This window comes from Phaethon aethereus, assembly GCF_964289735.1.
Source record: "Phaethon aethereus genome assembly, chromosome: 2".
Taxonomy (NCBI): Eukaryota; Metazoa; Chordata; class Aves; order Phaethontiformes; family Phaethontidae; genus Phaethon; species Phaethon aethereus.
Genome location: NC_138582.1, coordinates 161,643,657 through 161,666,560, shown reverse-complemented (window position 1 = coordinate 161,666,560; position 22,904 = coordinate 161,643,657). Strand labels below are relative to the sequence as shown.

Genomic DNA, 22,904 nt, shown 5'->3' with positions numbered 1-22,904 from the left:
GCATCACTGTACAAGTTTTATTTACAAGTTCTTGTTGTTACAGGGCTTGAGAGACTCAGCGGTTGTTAACAAGACAACTACTGAAACATGGTGGATTACTATGAAGTTCTGGGAGTGCAAAAGCATGCCTCAGCAGAAGATATTAAAAAAGCGTAAGTATCACTGGTGTGTATATATAAGTTATTTTAAGGAACACATAATCACATGGTTTCTGGATTTTCAGTTGTCAATAGTAGGATGAGTAGTAGTCATCTGAGGTGATACCTTCACTACCAGAGGAAATATTTAGTGTTCTGAAGAAAAAGCATTTGCTCATTTTTATGAAATTGGGAAAAGAATCCTGAGTACTGCTAAAGTGAAAATGCTGTCAGTCAGTGGTTTTTGATCACTGATTTCTGTACAAGTGTGCCTCCAAACTTGATATGGTACAGGCAGTGACAGCCCCTTCTGTGGCTGAATTGCAGTAACTAGTCTTCATCTCCATTTGTTTTTTCAAAGTTATTAACAAGTATTTGGCATGCTGCTTTTTTGGATACTAGCTCTTTCTTGACATGAGGTCTGGTTTCTGTGCTTGGATTTTGATGGACTGAACATCTGTTACTATTAAAAAAAACCCCACTGTTTAAATTAGGAGTGTTCAAAGGAATTAAATACAGTTCTTTGTTTAGATTTACTGTTTATGTGCTATTTTAAGATGGGTGTGTTTGACATTTTCAAAAGATACAGTTTACTTTTCCACAAACAATTGGGAGGAGGCATTTTTGGTATACTAGAAATGTGTACTACAGAACTGTTTGACAATAAATTGCAGTTTCAAGTGACCTGGAAATACTGAGTTTCTCTCTTGCCTTCTCCTAGGAGTCTGAGCCTAATTAATCAAATTGCACTACTGCGTGGAAGTTTGATTTCTTTGTTTTTCCCTCCTCCCTTGTTCTTTTGCAAATTCCTGCACATACTACTTTGTCAACTCAAATGTTTGAACTGTCTTGCGTGACTGTATGTAAAATACTCAAATCGACCTAAGTGCAAGCTTAGCTTTGCCCCTCTAAGTACTTAGGAACACTTTGCCTAAAATACTTCATTTGGGGATAGGAATTGTGTGTGAGTATAGCAGTCAAAGAAGCCACTGATGTTAGGATGCAGCCACAGTTTGGTATCAGGGTACTCTTCGAGCTGTATCCTCTCTGTCTGTACCAGAAGAGTACTCTTGATGCTTCCCATGCTTGGTTGTAGTATTGAATAATGATGGAGCTCTAAAGAGACGCCCATAGCAGAAATGTTGTGGAATGTTTTGCTTAGACCTGCCAGATGTTGATCATCAGAAACACAAAAGAATAACTAATTTCCAAATACCTAAAGAACCCCAAACCTACTTTTTTCTTTTTTTTAAAGCAAATCTGAGTAGATGGTTCTTTGTGTACTTGCAAAATCTCTTGCTAATGGTCTAGACACAAGATATAAAGGACTGGGGAATTTCTAAATACTTGTTTGAAATATTTTGTATTTATCTATATAGCATATTCCTTCATTTCAGAGTAAGATATCCTTTGTTTTCTTTCAATTTAGGTACCGTAAATTGGCATTAAAATGGCACCCTGATAAAAATCCAGACAATAAAGAAGAGGCAGAACGGCAATTTAAACAAGTAGCTGAGGCCTATGAAGTTTTGTCAGATGGTAGGTATTTTAAATGGGCTCTTGAACTGCAGGTCTCTAGTGTGGGTATCGGACTGAAAATGCTGATGTATGATGCTTTAAAGGGATATTGTAACTTCGGTTTACTATCCAACTGAACTACTTCCTTATCAAAAGAAAGGAGAGAAAAAGAAGCTTGCAGATAGGACAGATTAAGCAGGAATTTTGAAACAAAAACATCAGGATCTCTATAGATGAGTAATCAAACCAGTTTCCTTCTAGAAATTGAAATCCTATGTTTGCCAGGCCCTCTTCAGAAATTTCTGAAGAAATATCTCTGAATACCACGATTCATTTTCTCTTAGGAGATGAAGCCAATGTTACCGTCAGTATAGGGGAATTACTGTGTTTATCCAATAGAAATCAGTCTAGACAAACTGTATCTACTGCTGGGCCTACTGCTTCTAGTTCTTGTAACAATAAGCTAGTCTTGACAAAACCCAAGTGTGCTGTAAACCTTGCTGAAAATTTGGATTGAGTTCGAGTGAATTCCATAAATTCAGTCAACTGTGATACCGCAGAGAGTGTTTATTTTGAATTGTTCTGAAACAGTTGCTTTGCCTGACCCATGTGGTACAGGAATTCAGTTTATAGTTCACCCATATCTTTTTTGCTTGAAAACTATCATTAACTTTTGCTAGTGTTCTTGCAAAAGCAGTTTGAATCCTAACAGTGTGATTTAAGCCACTTTGATTATTTTCCCCTGTAATTGACTGCAGCTGTCTATATGCTATTTCTGAAGTGTCCTTGATTTCACCTGAGACCAGTGAGTTTGGGAAAGCTATATTTAAAGCACTAGTAGCATCTAGATTACCTTTCAGAATTTGGCGTGGTTTATCAAGCTGTAGTCTTGCACACCCTTTTTCTTTGGTTGGTTTTGATACTTAATTGACAGGGGAGAAGCATGGGCAGTTCATTGTATACCTGTCTTCTAGAGTAATTTAAACTTCTTAAGCGAATATTTTCAGCAAGATAAAAATAGGATACTGGTCTGGTTGTTATACAGATCTTTAAGTTCTTCAGAAACAGTACATTGCTAAAATTTTAGAACGTCTTCTTAAAATGCTGCCTGTTTTTGGATCTAGACCAAATTGTAAATTGCTGGTGGCTTAACAATCATTTGTGCAGCAGGGGTATCTGAATCCTGAGCCCTGTGGTTGAGAGGCAATCAACTGTTCTGCAGACTTAATGAAATTTTCAGGCACTGTTGCAGGCTTGAATGAAGACCAATTTTTGGCAGAAGAATAGTTTTGTAAAGGGTTACATAAGCAAAAAATACTGAAATTGGGTGATCATAGAATACACTTCACTTGTGGTTTCAAGAATGTTATATTTTTCAAGATAAACTTTGGGCTTTGTGAGCCCTCTGGTCTTCCTTGCTGTTTCCTGCTCCTTCTGACAGTTTGTCTACATTACTGCTTTGGTCTTTTTACATTGCTGGGTTGGTTAACCTCCTTGCTTTAAAAAGGCAATACGGGTAATGTACCAAGCTTTGCTGGGGGGGTGTGTGTGACCCTATTGCATGTTTCCATTGTTTGGAGATGATGACCAGTATACAAAATTTTAATTCCTGTCAGTCAGAGGTATTTTACTTTTCAGTAGCTGTTTGAGGTAAATGCATGTTCTTTCAGTGATGCTATTTAAATTTCAAAACCATCTTTCACTGAAGAGGTTGCAGTGAAATATTCCAGTGGGAATAGCCTGTTAATATTAAGAGTCTAAAATCAGATGCCCTGACTGGTTTTTGGCTGATGCTTCCACAGCAGTGCAAGCAAAATAAGCTGACTGCCTCTTTAAGCTCTTCAGGTTCCCTTCCAGTACCAAGAATGCAGTCTGATCTTACATAGTAATGTAGAATTAATTTTTCTCTCCTTTCTCATGGGTACTGGAAGGCTGGTCTGCAGTTACATTAAGAAAGAGCTATTCCATGCCTTCTAGATAATGGAGAGCAAGCAATTTGAGTCAAATCCTTCCATAGCATTTTTTTAACATTACTTTATTTCCCTTTATTAAACTAGAAATGGTTGTAATTAATTTGAGAGGATTTGAAGTCATTCATACAAACACTGTCCTTCCATTCTTGTAACTCTGTCATAATGGGCTTGGTCTTGTGCGATAAAAGGAAAAGAGGCAGTAGTCAAGGTTTGCAAGGGAAATTCTAGTTGGATAGAAGGAAGAGAATGCTTACAATGAGGACGCTTGAGCACTGGGACTGTTTTCCAGAGAGACTGTGGAATCTTCTTTTCTTGGAGATTGATGAGATTAGGGCTTTATCCAGGCGAGTTTTGACCAACTTTGAGATGCGACTCATTTGGAGGAGAAGGTTGAATTCCAGAGGTCCTTTACAACCTAAATCTTTCCATGGTACCTATGTGAAGATGAAGACTGCAGTATTCTTTTTAAAGGCAAACTTCCTTGTGAAGTTTGTCCTTATACCAGTTTTTTCCTGATAGAGCAGGACCTGAGCTGCTACAACTAAGTGGTAATCAGTCTATAAAGTTTACTATCTGTTCTTTCTTTTTCTTTTTTGCCTAAGTTGCTTTGGCAATCCTTGAAAAAAATGTTGAACAGTTATGTGCCAGAACTTACTTAAATAAACTAGCTTTGAGAAGATGTTTAGTTGAGAATACCAGTTTTTGGTTTTTTTCCAAATTCAATGTGCCTATTTACTGACATGATGTACAACTTCTTCTTGTAGCTAAAAAACGTGACATCTATGACAGATACGGAAAAGAAGGCTTAATAAATGGAGGCGGAGGTATGTTGACAGCTAGCAGTTCTTTTCTTTCTTTATTCTAGTGGAAAGCCATTTTCTGCAGCTTTCTTTTTAAGACAGGAATCTGGAAATGCCTATTATAAGGCCTAAAATGTAATCTTCTGAAAATAGAAATTATAATTTTTCTATTTATTGTAAAAGGTACTACTGAGATCTGGAAACAGAGAAAAGAAAATGAATTATAAAAAGTACTGTGTACTTAATTGAGTGATACCTGAAAGGGAAAGAGAAATTTTAGAAATGTGTTTATATTTTTAAATGTTTCAAATACCCTATAGGTCTGAACTTTTCTTGTTAGTAAGAATGTATGAGGATAATTGAAACTTAACTTCTTTTTGCAGGTGGAAATCATCACGATAATCCGTTTGAATTTGGATTTACATTCCGTAACCCAGAAGATGTCTTCAGGGAGTTTTTTGGTGGAAGGGACCCCTTTTCATTTGACTTCTTTGGTAAGTAATCCACTGGTTTTAGTTAAGTGTGTCTAAGTATGGCTAAAACTTTGCTATTATGAAACAAACATAGCTAATGCAGCTTTATTAGAAATGGCTCTGAACACTGGAGGTAAACAATTGGTATTTTGTATTATACTTAAAATTTTTGTTTCCTACCTGTTTCTTCTTGGTTGATTTGATAGTACAGAACGGATATGGCTTGCCAATTCATGTTTTCTTCGAAGGCCTGGTTTAAAAAGACATAAAATCATGGCTGCTATGTCTCTAAGTTGGAAGGAACTGACATTCAACAGAAGTAGTATACACTGGAATTCCCACTTGAGAGTTTGACTGGGCAAACTTAGTCTGTTGAATTTGATCTCTTTTGATCTGTAAACATTCAATGTAGCTTTGAGAGCTTTTGAACTGGCCAGGTTAACTGTTACAACATCGCTTTCACTTGTATCATAGCAGGAATGATTTTCTTGTGTCAAAATAAGAACAGCGGCATACGTAATCTACACACTATCCCAAATTGATCACATGTTTGCTTGGAGGATAGAGCCCCTAATGGCTCAGATAACTGAAATAGTTCTTGAAGCCTGGATGCTTCATTTAGTTAAAGGAATATGTGATAAAGTTGTCAAAGTAATCTTTTTACCATAGTGCTAATGGTCTTTTGGCTTGTGATGTTGCTTGCTGTAGTGTATTGAAGGTCTTTTCAGGGGTGCTGGAGTTCTAACTCAGTCTCTCTGTGTATGTTCTACTGCATAAAATGCTGACCTGTAAAAGTGGAACAGATCCTGTGTTCGGTGTTTACTCAGAGAAAGTAAGAAGTCCTATACTGAAAACTGCAAGAAGCGTACTTGAACGAAACTCTCTTCCTATTCAGTGCCTTGATATTGATTAATCTCTAATAATGTATGTAGATGTTTTAATATTTTTAAAGGTAATTTTTTATCTTTGGCAGCATTAAGGGGCTAATTCAGCTCAGATTTTAATTATATCCTTCTCTAGTTTGCTATTCAGGGATCATCAGTTGTTGGATGACTCTAATGAAGGATTAGAAAAGGGGTTGAATTCAGTAGAATGTTAGTTGATGAATTAGACAAAGACCTAGAGGAAGAATCTGGTAGAGGATAAGCAGCAGAACTTGAGCAATTAGACCCGGTGGGAAATCAGCAGAAGTAGTAAAGGGCAGATTGGAGGAAGCATCTAGCCAAAATACTGATGAGTGAGTTGGCGTCTGAACTGGGAAGATGCAACTTCTTCACTGCCCCCAGTAGAAGAAGAATCTTAAGGAATACTAGACGAGAATTTCAGTTTAGATGAGATGAGTGATCTCAGCACTGGTTAGGGCACATCTGGGCTCACCAGTATAAGAAATAGAGCTACTAGATAGATACAACTGGATAGCCCAGTGAAGGGCCGTTAAGACACTTAAGGGACTGGAGCTTCTCTCACATGAGGAGAAGGCTGAGTGAATTGCTGGAATTGTTCAGTATAGAGAAAGCTCAAGATGAGGATGTCATCGATGTACACGTGAAGGGAGGGTGTAAACAAGCAGTTGTTGTCACTGGTGCCCAGTGGTAGGACAAGAGGCAACGGGCACAAATGAAAAAGCACAGGAAGTTCTGCCTGAACTTAAGGTAACGCTTTTCTACTGTGAGGGTGACTGAGCATCGGAGCAGGCTGCCCGGAGAGGTGTGGAATCTCCATGTTTGGAGATACTCAGAAGCTGTCTGGACATGGTTCTGGGCAACCTGCAGGGGGTTGGACCAGATAACCTCTAGAGGACCCTGCCAACCTCAGCCATTTTGTTGTGAAAACCACTTGTTGATTGAGTGGTAGAAAACCTAGAAAAATGTGAGCGAAGTGTTGAGTAGGAAGCTAGTGAGGAGGAGCTGGGAGAGAGTGTTTAGCACTCTTTTTTACTTTTTATCTAAGATACTTTAAATAAAGTAGTTGGTTCTCAATCAAATATCTTCATAGTGAATTGTATAGGTAAGGCATATTCTAGGTACTATGAGACTGACATAGGCTCTGATTTTGACTGTATTTACTTCATCAACACTAGCAAGAGATTTGATTTGCCGTCTCTAAAAATGTCCATGTTCATGGCTAACCTTAAACCCATGAAGTTCTGCGTGTTAAATAGTCATGGATTTAAAAAGAACCTGAGAACTTACCATTTGGATTCCATAGAAGGAAGGCTGTACAACATAGTGCACAGAGCTGTCTAGCTTGTCGAATGGAGGCATCACTTCTGCCAAAGTGTTCCTGGGGTATTGCAGCTACTTTAGCCTCTCTTGTAGAGGCTAAAGTAAGTAACAGTAAGACTTGAAAACATACCTCCGCACTGGTGACATTGAGGCATGCTTCCAAAAACATTCTCCTCCTGCTTATTTATTTATTCATTCAAAAGCAGGTTATGTACTTCATGTATTGATCACTGTCATTGTCAGCTTTAAGACATGAGTAATGTGGCACAAGCTCTACTTCTTGCAGAGTAAGGTTCTGGCACTGTCAGCAGTGTTGTGTATACTCCAGTTGATGAAAACGAATTGTTTCAAAGCTGCCTTCACTTTATGTGGATAGTTGCAGTGTCAATGACCAGAGTCCCAAAAGCTGTGTTGAGCTTTGGATTCTGAGTAATTTTTCTCCTGTAATTTTTCTTGTTGGAAGGCTTCAAATTGAGCACCTCTTTTTTTGAAATTTTTTTTTGCTTTAAAATGTTTAAGACATTCTCTAATATGGGAAAGTATAACTCAATTTTTTCACAGCTTTCTGTAAAAAAGTGTTTGCAACAATTTCTGCATTTATGTGAATGTACAACATGAAAATACAGGTGCTTTCAGCTGAGTGTAGTGTGTTTAATATGCCAAAAGCAAGCAGTAGAATTGTGTGTAGGACATGAATATTTGTATTGGTGAACTAGAGCCCTTATGGATTCTGCTATGTTGAAACACTGGAGGGACAGTTTCTGTCCTGAAGAATAAGGGGATTTATCTTCTAAAAATGAGGTGTTTTCAACTTGTTGATGAATTTTCTGTGGAACTAGTAGCTTTTTAAGGAGCTACTCAGCTTATTACTGGTTTTATAAGCAACTGAATAAGGACTGAGGTCATGCTTTCTAAAAACATACACTGGTGGAATCAAAGATTAAATACTTTGAAATGTTTGCACCTTTTATGATGATTTGAAGTGGCATGTAGTAAAGCTCACAGAATGCAGGTGGGACTCAATATCCTGATTGCTATTGAATATGTAAAGAGCATCACTCAGATGCATAATCCCTGTAAATTTATGCATGTGAAGAACTTCTAAGATTGTGCTATGAATTGAATCTGTTCCAAGTCCACTGAGCTATGTTGCCCTGCTATTGCAGTTACAGAAAGTTTTCTTTATAAACCGAGGCATCTTTATTCATCTGTAGAAAAGAGGAGGATGCAAGAAGACTTCTGTGGTGATTTTTAATTGATGAGTCCCTTCAGACTTTTCAAATGAAAATTTATAATACTGTTGAAGACAGCAGTGAACACTTCCAAATGGAGCAAAGTTAATGTTATGTGCTGTGTGTTGCAGTGGAATTAACTCAGCCAGTCACAATTTCTCTTTGCTGATTTTTCAGGCAAATTCTATGTAAAAATAAGGGTGCATGAAGGCTGGTACTTTTTAAAACTTGATCTGATAATATGACTGACAGTTAACTCTCAACTTTTGAGACATGTGGGCTCGCTTTCTATAGACACCTAGTTACAGCAGAATCTGCTTTTTTTTTTTTCTAGTGAGCTCTTCCAGTGATAGTTTTCAGTCTTTCTGACATCTATACAGATGGTAATCCTTATAACATGAAGAAAAGAAAAGGTGATGCTTCCTATGCAATACTACTCTTTGAATTGCAGAGAGTGCTGCCCTGGAATGTTGATGTCTGGTTAACTGGTGTTCAGCATCGTGTACCAGATGCATACATCTTCTATTCTTTGAAAGTCCTTTGACATTAGAACTGGCTGCGTACTCTTAATATAGGGATTGATTCCTCATTTCAGTAAGTTTGTTTTGTACTTAAACTACATCCTACTCAATTTATATATGGTGCTTGCCTTCATTTGGCTTATTTGTGTTCCATGTAGTGTTTTGTTTGTATGTTACTTGTAAACTTTTCAAGGACATTCTTCTGCTGTATTTTAACAGCTCATACTGAGGGAAGGATCCCAGTGTAACCACTGGTAATGGAGGTGTATTGATTAATTTGAAGACTGCTGCTTCAAGCATTGTGAGGAACAGAAACTGATGTGTTTCGGTGTATGCAAAAATGCTTGACTGTGATTCTGGGCTGTTAAAGAATTGACTTGGTTTTGGTTTAGAGGCTTTTCAGATTTTCACTTCAAGAACAGGTTATGTGTTGAAAGGGATTATCAGTAAGGAATTATATTGAAAGATGGAATGGATATCACAAGAGCATAACATCACCCAACAGGCAATTTAGTAGTTCAAACAACTCCTTAAGTAGTTAAGTCATCTTCTATACACACTGAGCTTCACATATGCATCTGGTGACATTTGAGATGGTTTAGAGTATCTGAGATGCATGAGTAATTTCTCTATGGGCTAGAAAATACAACTCGGGACCTACAGCAGACCAGTATCCTCCAGCATCAGTATCTAGAAGCTTTACAGGATGTTTCAGGGCATTTCAAACAGCTTTAGATGCTTATATGTCCAGTTAAATGAATCCCACAAGGAACCATGCTTTTCTCTGTGGTAGAATTTGTTAATAATGTGGTGTAATAAATTGCTCCAGATGGATCACAGAGTAATTAAGGTTGGAAAAGACCTTTAAGATCATCAAGTCCAACCATCAACCCAACACCACCATGCCCACTAAACCATATCCTGAACTAATGCCTTCTCTAGACTTTGATGTCAGAGAGAATTCTGTTTCTGGGGTCTTGGTCAACATAGATTATTATCTTGATAGTTTTGCTGTAGTTCCTAAACACTTTGGTATTCTCAGTGTACCTTCTGAGGTGGTATTTTGTAAATGTCTTAAATGTTTTTCTTGTTTTGAAGTAGAGTTCATGAAGTATTTTAATCCAAATTTAATACTAGATGATGCATATTAACCCATATACATTCTGTGGAGTTTTCCCTTGAGAATACTGGTTACCTGGTTTATGTGGTATTAAAAATTTATGCTCTTGGAAACCAAACGTACAATTAAACTTAACACCTTTATATGCCTAGCTAGATAAAAAATATTTGTCACAGAGAACATCAATTAGCTAGTTATACGGTCTTGTATTGGGTTTGCATGGCAAGGTTTTGGTAGTGGGGGAGCTGCAGGGTGGCTTCTGTGATAGGCTGCTAGACACTTCCTCTGTGTCTGACAGAGCCAGTGCCAGCTGACTCCAAGGTGGACCTGACACTGGCCAAGGCCGAGCCCATTAGTAACGGTGGTAGCGCTGCTGGGGGAACAGATTTATGAAAGGGGAAAAAAATGGGCACACAGCATCTGCAGCTGAAGAGAGGAGTGAAAATGTGAGAGGAACAGCTCTGCAGACACCCAGGTCAGAGCAGAAGGAGGTAGGAGGGGCTCCAGGCGCCGGAGCAGAGGTTCCCCGGCAGCCCCTGGGGAAGCCCATGGGGAGACTGGCTGTGCCCCTGCAGCCATGGAGCTCCACAGGGGAGCAGATCTGCACCTGCATCTGGGGAGGGCCCCATGCCAGAGCAAGGGGATGCCTGAAGGAGGCTGTGACCCTGTGGGCAGCCTGCGCTGGAGCAGGTTTTCTGGCAGGGCCTGTGGCCCCATGGGGAGAGGAGCCCTGGCTGGAGCAGGTTTTCTGGCAGGGCCTGTGGCCCCATGGGGAGAGGAGCCCTGGCTGGAGCAGGTTTTCTGGCAGGACCTGGGACCCCGTGGGGCCCAGGCTGGAGCAGCCTGTTCCTGAAGGCTGGGACCTGTGGAGGGACCTGGGCTGGAGCAGTTCATGAGGAACTGCAGCCCGTGGGAAGGACTCATACTGGAGAAGTTGGTGGAGGACTGTCTCCCGTGGGAGGGACCCCAGGCTGGGGCAGGGCAGAGGGTGAGGAGTCCTCCCCCTGGGGAGGAAGGAGCGGCAGAGACCCGGTGTGATGAACTGACCACAACCCCCATTCCCTGTCCCCCTGCGCTGCTCGGGGGAGGAGGGAGAGAAATGGGGAGTGAAGTTGAGCCCGGGAAGAAGGGAGGGGTGGGGGGAGGTGTCTTAAGATTTGGTTTTAGTTCTTATTGTCTCTAGTTGTATTTGATTTGTAATAAATTAATTTTTCCCCAAGTGGAGTCTGTTTTGCCTGTGATGGCTGTTGCTGAGTGATCTCCCTGTCCTTATCTAAACCCATAAGCTTCTTGTTACACTTGCTCTCCCCTGTCCAACTGAGGAGGGGAGTGATAGAGCAGCTTTGGTGGGCACCTGGCATGCAGCCAAGGTCAGCCCACCGTGTGTGTAGTTTGGTTCCATCAAACAACAGGACTATAATATTGATTACGTAAAGCATGAGCATTCTGGAAAAATATAGTGAGTTACTTTAAGAATCCAGGCTAAAGACTCTTCACCTGACAAAAGAAGAAAAATCTGTGTGCAGTAATCATTGCAAACTCTGTTTTACATGATCTGTGTTTTAGGATATTGTTTAGGAATGTTTTTGTCTCAAGGACAGAAAGTTGTCTTGCTGGGGCAAAAGGTTTGTGTAAGAGTCAGAACATGGTTTTAATCCACATGTAATCCCATTTCTGATAATTATGATGTTTAGGTGTTCTAATGCAAAATGTATTTGTTAGTCAAATGTGTTCTTTAATTGAAAGCTGCCTCCATTTTCAGTTTTAAGCTATCTTGCACAACATTGTCCTCTTTGTAATTAATCTTTCTGTTGACATAAATTTGCAGCTTTTGGTGCAATTTATGAAGTGCTCAGAAATTTGCATGTGCATTCATTGCTTTAGTATGAATGTGTACAGTTGTATTTTGTAAGCACCACTCTTAGATCATAATCATCCACTGAATGGTCCAAACCTCACTACTGTGAATTTTTCAGCAATAACTTGATAGGTTCAAAGAAGGTTTTTGAAACACAGGAATTGTCTCACCCAGGCAGCATTATCAAATAGGAAAAGGTAATGTTGTGGCTCCATGGGTAGCTGAAGTAATATATAGCTTCTGCTACTGAGAGGGAGGAGACCTTGCTCCAAATTCTCATGTCTAAAAGTTTTAATCTTTGACTAATGTCCTATTAGATACACTGAGAAGCTGTGGCATCCCAAGCTGGTTCGGCTTGTTAGTGCCAAAGGAAACGGTTTTGGTTTGTTTTCTTGGATGGCTAGCTGGTTAAATTGGTCAGAGGACGAATGCTGAACAGAGGACAAGGAACACAAGGTCATACAATGGTAGTGGAAGATTCCTCCATTTTTAATGTGTGCCTGAACATTTGAGCATTAATTTGATAATTGGGAAATGCTGATTAGAATTGGACTTAACTGTACCCTAGCATCTTTGTAATTATGGTATAGATGGCATTCAAAGGTAATGTTTTAAGTCTTATTTCTCTAGAAAATTACTAATCCCGGGTTCTCTGCTGTGTATCGTTAGAAAGACTTTCAAATGCTATTGCTGGTAAACTTTCTTAAGTAAGTGGGGCAGACATCTGTTTGACATCTAATTTGTGGAAGTAAGACCATGCTGAAACGCTCTAGGCAGGTGAATCAACTTGTGCTTGCAACAGCATCTTAGTGTGTCTTCTGAGTAAGCATCAATAGTGTGCTTATTTTGTAGTTAAGGATTTTTGCATGGAAATATTTTCTTCCTTACAGATTTCTGTGGCCTGTCCAGCTCTGATGGTACAGTTTTTGTGCCTGAGTACACTCCAGAGCTATAGCATGAGATTCTGTGTGCAAATCTACATCTTTGAAACTTTTTTCAAATAGGAGACGAGATAGAAACACCTACTCCAAGAATTCTATTTTATTGTGTGTATCATATATCTATAGTCCTTTGCATAAACACATTATTGAGACCTGCACTTCAGGCTCTCTTCTGGCATGATCTATAAAGTCACTTAACAGTATGCTTTTGACAGGCAGCCTGGACTGCCTTTGCTTACCGAAACACTGCAGGCTAATACTTAATGCTGTTGAGTTTGACTGCCTCCTTAGGTAATGACTGAGCAGCCTTTCAACATTATTCCGCTCAATGCGTTGCAGCTGCAGTGTCATCCTCCTGCGTCTGCAATAAGGGCATTTAGCTTGTGTGTCACATTTTGGCAGAAGCAATAGTATGGCTCTGATTGCAAAGAATAAAGGAAAGAAAGTTCACCGGCTGGGGAAGTAGTCCAGTGAGTGGTGACTGAGCAGTGATCCTGTTTTTTACAGGGTAATGTTCGTTTGCATACTATCCCTATAAGATTATCAACATCTCTGGCTGCAGCAGTGCATGCCAGTGAGAACGTTTGCTGACAGTGCACAATGTATCTCAACATTTTTGATTTTCTGGAGGTGAATGATGGCATTGCACTGGAATGTGCTCAACACTTTTGTCAGGGATAGCATTGTTCTATGGCTGAAAGCATCTTCCTGTGCTGTTTTTGACCCTTGGGCACCTCTTCCTCCTGTCTTCCTTGTAACCAGCACAGTTGCTTTTATGGTCATGCTGTGAACTCTAGCAAAGAATTGATGTGCCTGAACTTCCTTTCATCTGGAGATGCTCTTTTCAGCTGATCAGTTCCTGATTTGGTTCCCCAAGCAGCTGCCAGGGTAAAAGTGTCATGGTAGAAGTAACTGCCATAGGAAATGTGGTACTGTTAGTTTATAGTGTATTGTGATTTCAGCTAATGCCTTTGATTTAATTAATTTCATGAAATTTAACTGAATTGTGGACTGTTCCAAATGTAGATACGCTGCTTTTTGCCTCCTTTCCTCCCTTCCCCTATCGTATGGTGCTTTCCTGCTCATTTTCTTTCAGATACACCAATCTTGCCAATACTGAGTCAGATTGGCTCATGGATGCAAAAGAAAGATAACAATGCGAACACTCAGTGTTTTCTTTTGGATCAGTGAATTAATGCAATTTGTTGTTTGGTTTCATGATTGCAAGGCAGGAAAGGAGAGCAATCACATCTTTTAAGTAGTATTCTGCAGTTGGCTTATACTGCTAAAAAAGATAAAATCTTCTTTCTGTGTTATGGCTGAGGACTCCTGGGGCGGGATCATGACCTACCTTATTTTGAACTGCAGTGAGATATTTATTATACTTCTTCTTGTTGTTGTTTGACTTGTTTAGAGGTGAAATTCTTTTCCTGTGACTACAGAAAAGCAAGGTAGGATTCCCTGGTTTGCAGTGAGCAGATTTAACATTTTTCCCAGAGGTACAATACAATCGCTGCATTTGAATTAGCAAAGATTTTTTTTTTTAAATAAAGTAAATTCTTTTGGAAACATTACTGCTAATGGAATTATTTTCAGATGGGTTTGTTAGTGTACAGTCTTTTGTGTTGCTGTGGGTTCTGTTTTCCAACCGTAGCATTAACTTTTTGGCTTCTGTAACTGTAGTCTTCCTACCTAGTAACAGCAGGAGTTCTGAAGCCCTTCATTTTGTCTCTTTTTTTGGTAACAGGCTAACATGTGTTCTTTGCTTAAGCATTTGCTTTTTCCCAAGAAGCTTCATGTCATGCTGTTGCTGATAGACCACAAATCTGTCTCACTGGCTTTCTTCAAATTTCTCACCTTTTATTTTCTTGTGGTCTTTGCTGTTTTGACAGCACCATGTTTTTGTTGAAACTGAATCTGATACTCTGTCTTCCCATAAGCTTCTGGTAATACCCAGATTAGAATAAACAGTGAGTTTATCTCAACACAGTATTTTGTCATACCTTGAAGTGACGCTAGTCTAGCATTTCAGTTTTCTGAAGCTTTTAAGTTGTATAGTATTTATATAGTATTTTTCCTTTCTAGAAAAGCCTTCACTTGTGGGTTGTTTTGTTTTTTTTCCTTTTTACTGTTTCTAACATTCAATAAGAAAATTACATGGATTGTAAGCACAAAAATGACTATCATAAGAGGAGTCATTAAAAAAAGCCCAGTGCTATTGTGATATTCACTGCTTTTGAACTGTGTGGAAAAAGCCATCTATGTGGAAAGGTTATCATGCATGGAAAGGTATCACAAAAATAGACCTATCAGGCTGAAATGTTGTTATTTTACTGAGTGGTACTATTAATCATCCTGATTTAGGGACTAAAAGCATAAACAGGATCTGAGTAGTTGTGAGGTTGCTATATTAATGTGTATTTGGTGGTGGATACAACAAATGTTAATGTAGAAGCCTCCTGCTGTCTTCTCTCCTCAATGTTCTTGGCTTTTTTATTTTTTCCTGCATGCTGTACCTGGATGGCTATCAGGATAGTAAGAAATAGTCCCTCAGGAAAGTCCTACCCATTTTCCTGTCTCTGCATAATCCATCTTGCTGAACATTCTGCAGTGCATTGCAGAGGTGTGGTTCAAGTATTTTAGTTACTGGGGAGAATTACTGGAAGAGCACTGGAGGATTATTAGCAGGGCTGCTAACAGAAATCACATGAGGCCAGAACATTTTCTAATATGGAGTGCTGACCTCTCTTTGGTGTATAGGGTTGCCAAAGGCTAAGAAGGCATGTCCAAGTCTCAGATAGGTTTTTGTGTGTCTAGGAGTAGGCAACAATCCATTTAGAAGCTGGGTTGATAGCAGGGATCTCCAGGAGATTCTGTGATCCTCCCTTAAAAACCTTTGTGTTTCTGCTGCGTTGTGCCGAGGAGAGATTAACTTGCAGAATAGGCTGATATACTGTGAGGATTAAAAACTTAAAGCTTAATGGTGGGTTGTTTTGTTTTTATTCGAACTCCAGGTAACAGGAAAAATTGGACTATAAATAGAAAGCTTAACAGTGGGAGTAATATAATATAGATCATTTGTACACGTGAGTGAATGACCTTCATAACTAACTTATGAGTCACTCTAGCAAGAATAAATTGGACTACAAACCAATTAACTGCAGTGGTTTTGCTTGCTAGCTGATATGCTTGTCTGACAAAAAAATCATCTGTTTTTAAATGGGCATAGTGCTTGTTTTGGAAATAATAATTTTAGTGGTAGGTTCCCATATCACCATGCCCAAGCATTGGTTTAACTTTTACTGTTTTGAAGATAACAATAGGTCATCTTTATATTGAAGAAAATTTTTTCTACATGAAAAAAAGCACAAAACAAAAAAACACTTGAGGTAGAAACACATCTTGCCACTTGCTTGTCTAGTGTATGTAAAATAGAAGTTGGGTCCTGCCTTGTTTTATTTAGTGACTGTGGAAGCTAGGGGAAGGATAGGGTTATTTTTTTGTTGTCCTTGGCATTTAATGTCTTTGCTTGATGGGAGTATGTGTCTGAACCTCAGCAGCTGCCATTGTTCAGCATCAATATATTGTGACGTTTCACTTTTGTTAAGTAATTGCACATAAACCAGATGGTAACGAATATCTTTTTATTATTGCGTTGATTGCTTTAATATTGTCACTATTGTATTAGCTTGGTGATTTATCATAATCAGCTTTGATTTTTTGTGGGGTTACCAGAGGTGGAATAAATACTGCATTTCTGACCTTTGCTTTGTCAATTTGTAGTTATGAAGTAATGCAGTTTTAAGAGTCTTTCCTGGCTGTTATACTTCTATTGCTGCTATGACCACTTTCTGTGTTTTTCAGTAAGAGTGTATTCTGAGCAGTGTTTCAGACTGTTATCTTTCAATATTGAGTCCCCACTTGTAAAACTTGGTAAAATCATTGGTACTGTATAACACTCATTCTGGGGGAGTTGTGATTGATGGAGAGAGTAGTTGAAGTGCCTAAACTTTTCTGATTTTAATGCAGGTACTATGTTTATTGAATATCTGTTCTGATTGCCATTTTCTGTGGTGCTCTTTGTTTTAAGAGCCCTTGTAAAAAGTAGTTTTCAGATAATTCTAGTAATAACTATTTTTTAGGAAAATGTGATAAATAAGGATTGCTTGTATCTTGTCTGGAGTTCCCCTCCCTTCCTTTTTTTTTTTTTTTTTTTTGAAAGAGACTATTGTCTTCCTAGTGGGGGTGGAACAACAGCTGTTCTGAATGACATAACAGTTGTACTTGAATTTGAAGCAGCATTTTATCCATGACCCCTTTTCTCTATTTCTGCCCTCTTCTTCCTGCTTAGTAGGGACGGAATGCCTCTTTGGAACACTGTGTGTAAACCTCCATGCTTTTCTGCCTAAACATGCATCAGAATATGTGTTTGAAGTACCTAATGTGGCAAGTGCTAAAATAAACACTTTGAACACTTTCAGATTATGAGTCATCAGTCCCTGGCTCCTGTTTCTATATTTCGATAATTGATGATACAGCCTATCTGGGAGCTACTTTTCAGATTCCTCATCCTGGTGATCCACAATAGATCTTGAATAGATATAAGGTAGAAAGTTCAGGTACCTGTGTGCAATATTTTAAGATTTGTTAAATTCAAGTTCTAAGAGTTTAATTTGTCTGTAGTGCTACTCTGTATTCCACACCTAGGGAAACCTTAGTCCAACAACAGGGAGTTCTGTAGAACGGCTGAAGGATTTGCCTTGTGGTGACTTGGTGTGGAGAAATCACAGTTCTGTAACTGAAGAGTGTTAAATCTGTCAAATGCTAACTGACTGGACATAGTTAGCTTCAAATAAATACTGATTTCATTTTTATCATACCTCCAGTGTATGATGCTATATGAACATGTGGTGGAAATAGTATTATTTCTGTAGCTCTTGCCCCTTCTGTTACACTGAAAAATGTAAAAGCATCTACTAAACAGCTATGATAAGGAAGTAACCACTTTTTATAATTATTTTTAGGTCCAAAAGTGAGACAGAATTTAGTCCAGAAGGAGCATAGGAATTGCTTTTTTTGGTGGACTGTTCAGTTCAATAGCATCAAATATTTCAAAGGAAGAATCATATCTGTAACAGGAAATTTCTTTTTTTTAAACGAAGAATCCCTCATGATTAAATACGGAATCACTCAGTAATATTGACCTTTTAAACGTTGTCTCCTGTTTTGTAGAAGACCCTTTTGAGGACTTCTTTGGGGGCAGGCGGGGTCCAAGGGGAAGCAGAAGCAGAGGTGGTGGATCATTTTTCTCTGCCTTTGGTGGATTCCCTGCTTTTGGAAGTGGTTTTTCTTCATTTGACACAGGTAAATACCACAACATTTAACAAGGAATGCAGTTTTTATTCTAAAATGATCTCCGTATAATCTGATAAATACTTTTTTAAAAGTTGCTTTCTTCTTTCAGGAAATTGAGGCTGCTTTTTTTAAAATCACGCTGCTCTCTGTAAAGTCTGAATGTAAATAAAGCTATACTTAGAATATTTGGTCTACCTGAAAGTTCATGAAAAGTAAACAGATCTCTAAGAGGTAGAATTTATAGTATTCTTAATTTTGGTGCTACAGTTCCTTTATAGCTTTAGAGTTGTTTTTGTTCTGTTTGCTTTTAGGGGTTGGGGGTGTGATGGCTTTCATTTAAGGTCCTGAAAACACCCTGGAAAAATGTTTGCCTAAAAGTCATGGTACTACTTGGTATCAGTTCTGGGGTAGTCAATTTGAATGCTGACAGGTGTGTCTTCGAGGTTACTGAGAGTTGCTGGTAGTCACCATTGTTTCAAGTATTAAGATTCTGGGTATTAGTTGGGATGTTTGTGATACAAAACTTGTTCTGCCTGCTAATTCAGGGCATCCCAACATCTACAGTAAAGCAAAAATTGGATTCGTTAACGTTACTAGCTTTACCTTGAGTGGAAAGAATGATACAACGGTTGAGTTCAGCAGATAGGCTTGAATGCCTTTTCTTCAGGGGAGGAGATGACGAATGGTTTTTGGACAACGCTATGCATTTGGAATTTGAACTCTGGGCCCATATGGGAGAAATTGATGGGGCTGGAGCCATGGTTTTGTTCTCACACTGGTGTTTAATGCCATCTAGTCACTGGTGCTGTGTTGATGCAACCAACTAAGGGCATCCTGAAGCTAGGGATGATAAATTTGGATCCCATGGTCATACAAAAAATACATTTTTAGTCAAATACCTTCTTTCCCAATAGGTTTTACTTCGTTTGGTTCATTGGGACATGGAGGCCTTACTTCGTTCTCCTCTACGTCATTTGGTGGCAGTGGGATGGGTAACTTCAAATCAGTATCAACCTCAACTAAAATAGTTAATGGCAGAAAAATTACTACGAAGAGGTAAGTGGTGCAAATATGTTTGTATGAAACTATATGTAGACACATACATAGCTATAAATACAAGCATATAAAGATACTATCTATCTATATATATATACACTCACATAAATATAGTCATATATATATGTGTGTGTATTTTTACTTTTGCTGTTGCGGTCATCGCATTACTTGGATTTCTCTGCTTAAAAAGAAAAAATGGAAAAGTTTTTTTGGGTTCTCTGACTCCTCTTGGCATTGCTGAGTTGCTTAAAGCTGTCACATGTGGAAATGGGGAAGATGGTGTTTTTGTCTAAAGTCTTGATAGTCAGTGAGGGTTCAGATATGTAAGACATGCTTTCAGAACTGCCCCAATTAAAAATTAAGGTTGCAGCTTGTTTGCTGTTTGAAAGGGACCTCCAACGGAGCTCTTCCAGGCCTTCAGAACCTCCTGTGTAGTGATGCATCTTTTATTATGGTCCTTGACTACTGTCTACCAAGTTAGCTTGAGCTTCTGGAGGAGAAAAGCGTGCTTGGTTTCTGTTGATCATGAAGCTTTTAACATTATGAAACACGAACCAATTTTCCCTAACATCTGCTGTAGCTTGCTTTCTTAGGCAGTGTTTGAGAGAAGTTAAGTTTTTGTGTAAAAAGTAATTTTCTTTTATCTCTTAAGTGAAATAAGCAACTGAAACCTGCTTTGGAGAAAACTTTTCCTGTTTGTTGGAAAGTGGATTTTCAAGTACGGTACACAGTGTATCTTCTCAGTATTTCATGTGTTTGTCATAGGGAAATCACTGCATTTGGGAAACCCAAATATTAGTTAGCTATACAGTAACCTACGTGGAACATTATGATCAGTAAGTTGTAGGAGTACTGGACAAGTAAATTAATTTCAGTACTTAATAAAAATTCACAGAAAAGCAGGGGAGAACCAATTATTTTGTTTGGTAACTTGTGTCCCATACTTCAAAGTGCAAGGTTCTTCTGTCTCCTCTTGTAATGGAGAGACCCTGTCATCTTGACCACTTAAATGTAGCCTTTGTCATCATATGCTGGTGTGGTCATGATATTTTTCTGTGAGGGTATTCCAGAAAAATCTGAAAACTGCCCACTCTTCAGGGAATTGTACCAGGTAAGAGAGATCAAAGAAAGTGTTTATGCAAAAGAAGATAATGCATCATGTTGGTTTTAGTAATAAAAAATAGGCTAACTCAGGCATGCTACTATTACATCTTTTGTTGTCATATGTAGAAAGCAGGGGAAAAGCAAGAAACCTGGCTAAGCACATCTAGGAAAACATATTTACTATCTCTGAGAAGTCCTGTTACTTTGTAGAATGTCTGCCCACAAAGTACCTAAGAAGATTCATATCTCAGCATACCCAGTGAAAATCTCTCTGTAATATTTTGCCTCAGGCAAGAAGCTGTTCCCTCTGTTTTTAATTTGGGTGTATTCTCTTCAATAAGTCTGATCTCCAGAAAAAATTATATTTATCCATGTGGCTTCCTCGTTTGAATCATGAGGGGAGAATTCTTACATAATTAAAATCTAGGCTTTAACTGTTCTAAAAATAATTTAAACATCCCTTATCTTCCCATTTCTAAAACAAGCAAAAAAAACCCCAACAAACTCAACCTCAAACTCTTTAATAATCTCTCCTTCCAGCAAGGGATACTTAAATTTTTCAACATACATGGTAGTCATAATCTTGGTATTCAGTAGATCTCCAAGTTAATTGCTGTGCACAAATTAAAAGTGGATTAAAGACTGTCTTGCATGCCTTACATCATGCAAAATTGTGATTTGATCTAGAATATTACGCATTTAACAAATGGGGTAGGTACTAAATGCAACATCAAGATTGTACAGTTTGATCTGTCAAAAGACATTTAGTTCTAGATAATAGTGCATAGTGTCAGTACAACTGTGACAGCGTATGAGGTGACAGCTGTAACTGTGAGCTCTACAAACTGGAGGATTCAAACTTCCAGAAAGCAGTTTTCCTGCTATAAATAAGCAATATCAGTGGGGGAATGCAGATGGTTACTAGTTAATGGCTTCTGTGCTGTTAAATACAAGTTTGCCAACTACAGTTGCATTAAGCAGGCAGTGCTCTGTTATAGTTCATTATCTAAAAACCTAGGTCTGGTGTGTATTTTCAAACTGCTTACAGTGCTTTAAAAGGGCTAACTCTGTTTTTGTCCTACAGAATTGTTGAGAATGGGCAAGAGAGAGTAGAAGTTGAAGAAGATGGCCAGTTAAGGTCGCTAACAATAAATGGTAAGGAGCAGCTGCTACGCTTGGATAACAAGTAATTCAACGCACGCATTTAACAGAAATTTTAAGCTATAACAGCCACCATTTGAGGATTGACAGGAACATTTTTTGAAGATTTCAAACGAACTCAACTTTCTGTATATCCGTACTTAAGTAGTATAAATAGCTCACTGAAGCTCGTATTTGTCATAGACTTTTGAGTTAATTGTTGGGACCACATCAATTGGACCATTTTTTGTCCTTAAAATTGTTGTAAATTTCTGTATGCACTTTTCTTTTTACTATATATGATCAAAGTGAACCATGATCCTTCAGTAGTGCTAGGGCAAGATGTACACTAACACTAGCATGAATCTTGCTTTTTCCGATTTGTTTGAAATGTGAGCCAATTAGTAGTTTACGTCTGCTGTGAAGTTAACATTTCCAGGATAACCTTTTTAATAATTTCAACTTTTTTTTAAATGTTTGGTAGTGAACAATGTTAATACATTTCTAGTAATGCATTTCTGGTTTAAATAAATTAAGGATGTTTTCTAGTTGTGCATGAATGCAGACAACTTAGTAAGTTTTGACAAATGTTTAAATGTGTAATGTAAGCAAAAGGTAAACAAAAGTGAAGCCAGTGAGCTGAGTCTTTTGTCATTTGCTAAAAAAAAAAAAAAAAAAAATTCAAAATGAATAAATGCTGATGTTTGTGGTGCATTCTTTCATGAATGGCATTTGTAACCTTCTTGTGTCTGTGTGTGATTTGGGCAACTTGGGAAAACAGTGCTTTTTTTTTTTTTCTTTTTTTCTTCCCCTACCACCTTTTTCTTCAATCTTAAGGATGAGGGCCTTTTTTTCTTTCAGATGCTTTCTTCAATGTGACTGAAAAAATGATATTTCTTTTCTAAACCTGTATTTGAAGCACCTATTTTTAAGAAGCATTCAGAGGCTTACTCTCTAACTCCATCTTTTGCCCTAATGCATAATTTTTTTTTTTGGTCTAGGCCTGAAATAACTCCCTCTGTTTAAAAATAAAGTTTTCTAAAGCTTTAAGTTCCGAGATTGCTTCAAAAAATAATCTGTAGTGAACATAAATATACAGGAAAACATTTAATAATTTAAAAAAGGCTTTCTGAACAATAAGATTTTTTTTCTTATTTTGAGAACAGACATAATTACTTTGAAGAAGATTTGTACAAAATTATTAGGGTTAAAATATCTTAGTCTTATTTTTACTCATCAACCAAAAATCAAAAGATGGATGAATGCCTTTTGTTAAACTAATGGAGTGAAGCAAAGTGCTAATTTGTAGCTAAGACCAGATTTTCAAAGTTTAGTGGAAGATGACTTGATTTCTGTAGGTCATAGGGAAAGCATGCAAATAAGTATTGGCATGTGTTAACACCTGCCAGGCTCTGGGTAATTTCATGCATAAATCATGGATGTGCAGTTTT

At 38.2% G+C, this 22,904-nt stretch overlaps 1 protein-coding gene across 1 annotated transcript; it reads left to right on the top strand.

The window, feature by feature from the left end:
- Positions 1 to 87: 87 nt before the first annotated feature.
- Positions 88 to 21,503, top strand: DNAJB6 (DnaJ heat shock protein family (Hsp40) member B6; the record flags this gene model as incomplete). The annotated part of the gene is made up of 7 exons (XM_082014621.1): positions 88 to 152; positions 1,567 to 1,676; positions 4,393 to 4,452; positions 4,812 to 4,922; positions 18,031 to 18,162; positions 19,068 to 19,209; positions 21,398 to 21,503. 7 exons carry the CDS (start codon positions 88 to 90, stop codon positions 21,501 to 21,503), a joined length of 726 nt encoding a protein of 241 aa, XP_081870747.1.
- Between the last annotated feature and the right edge of the window lie 1,401 nt (positions 21,504 to 22,904).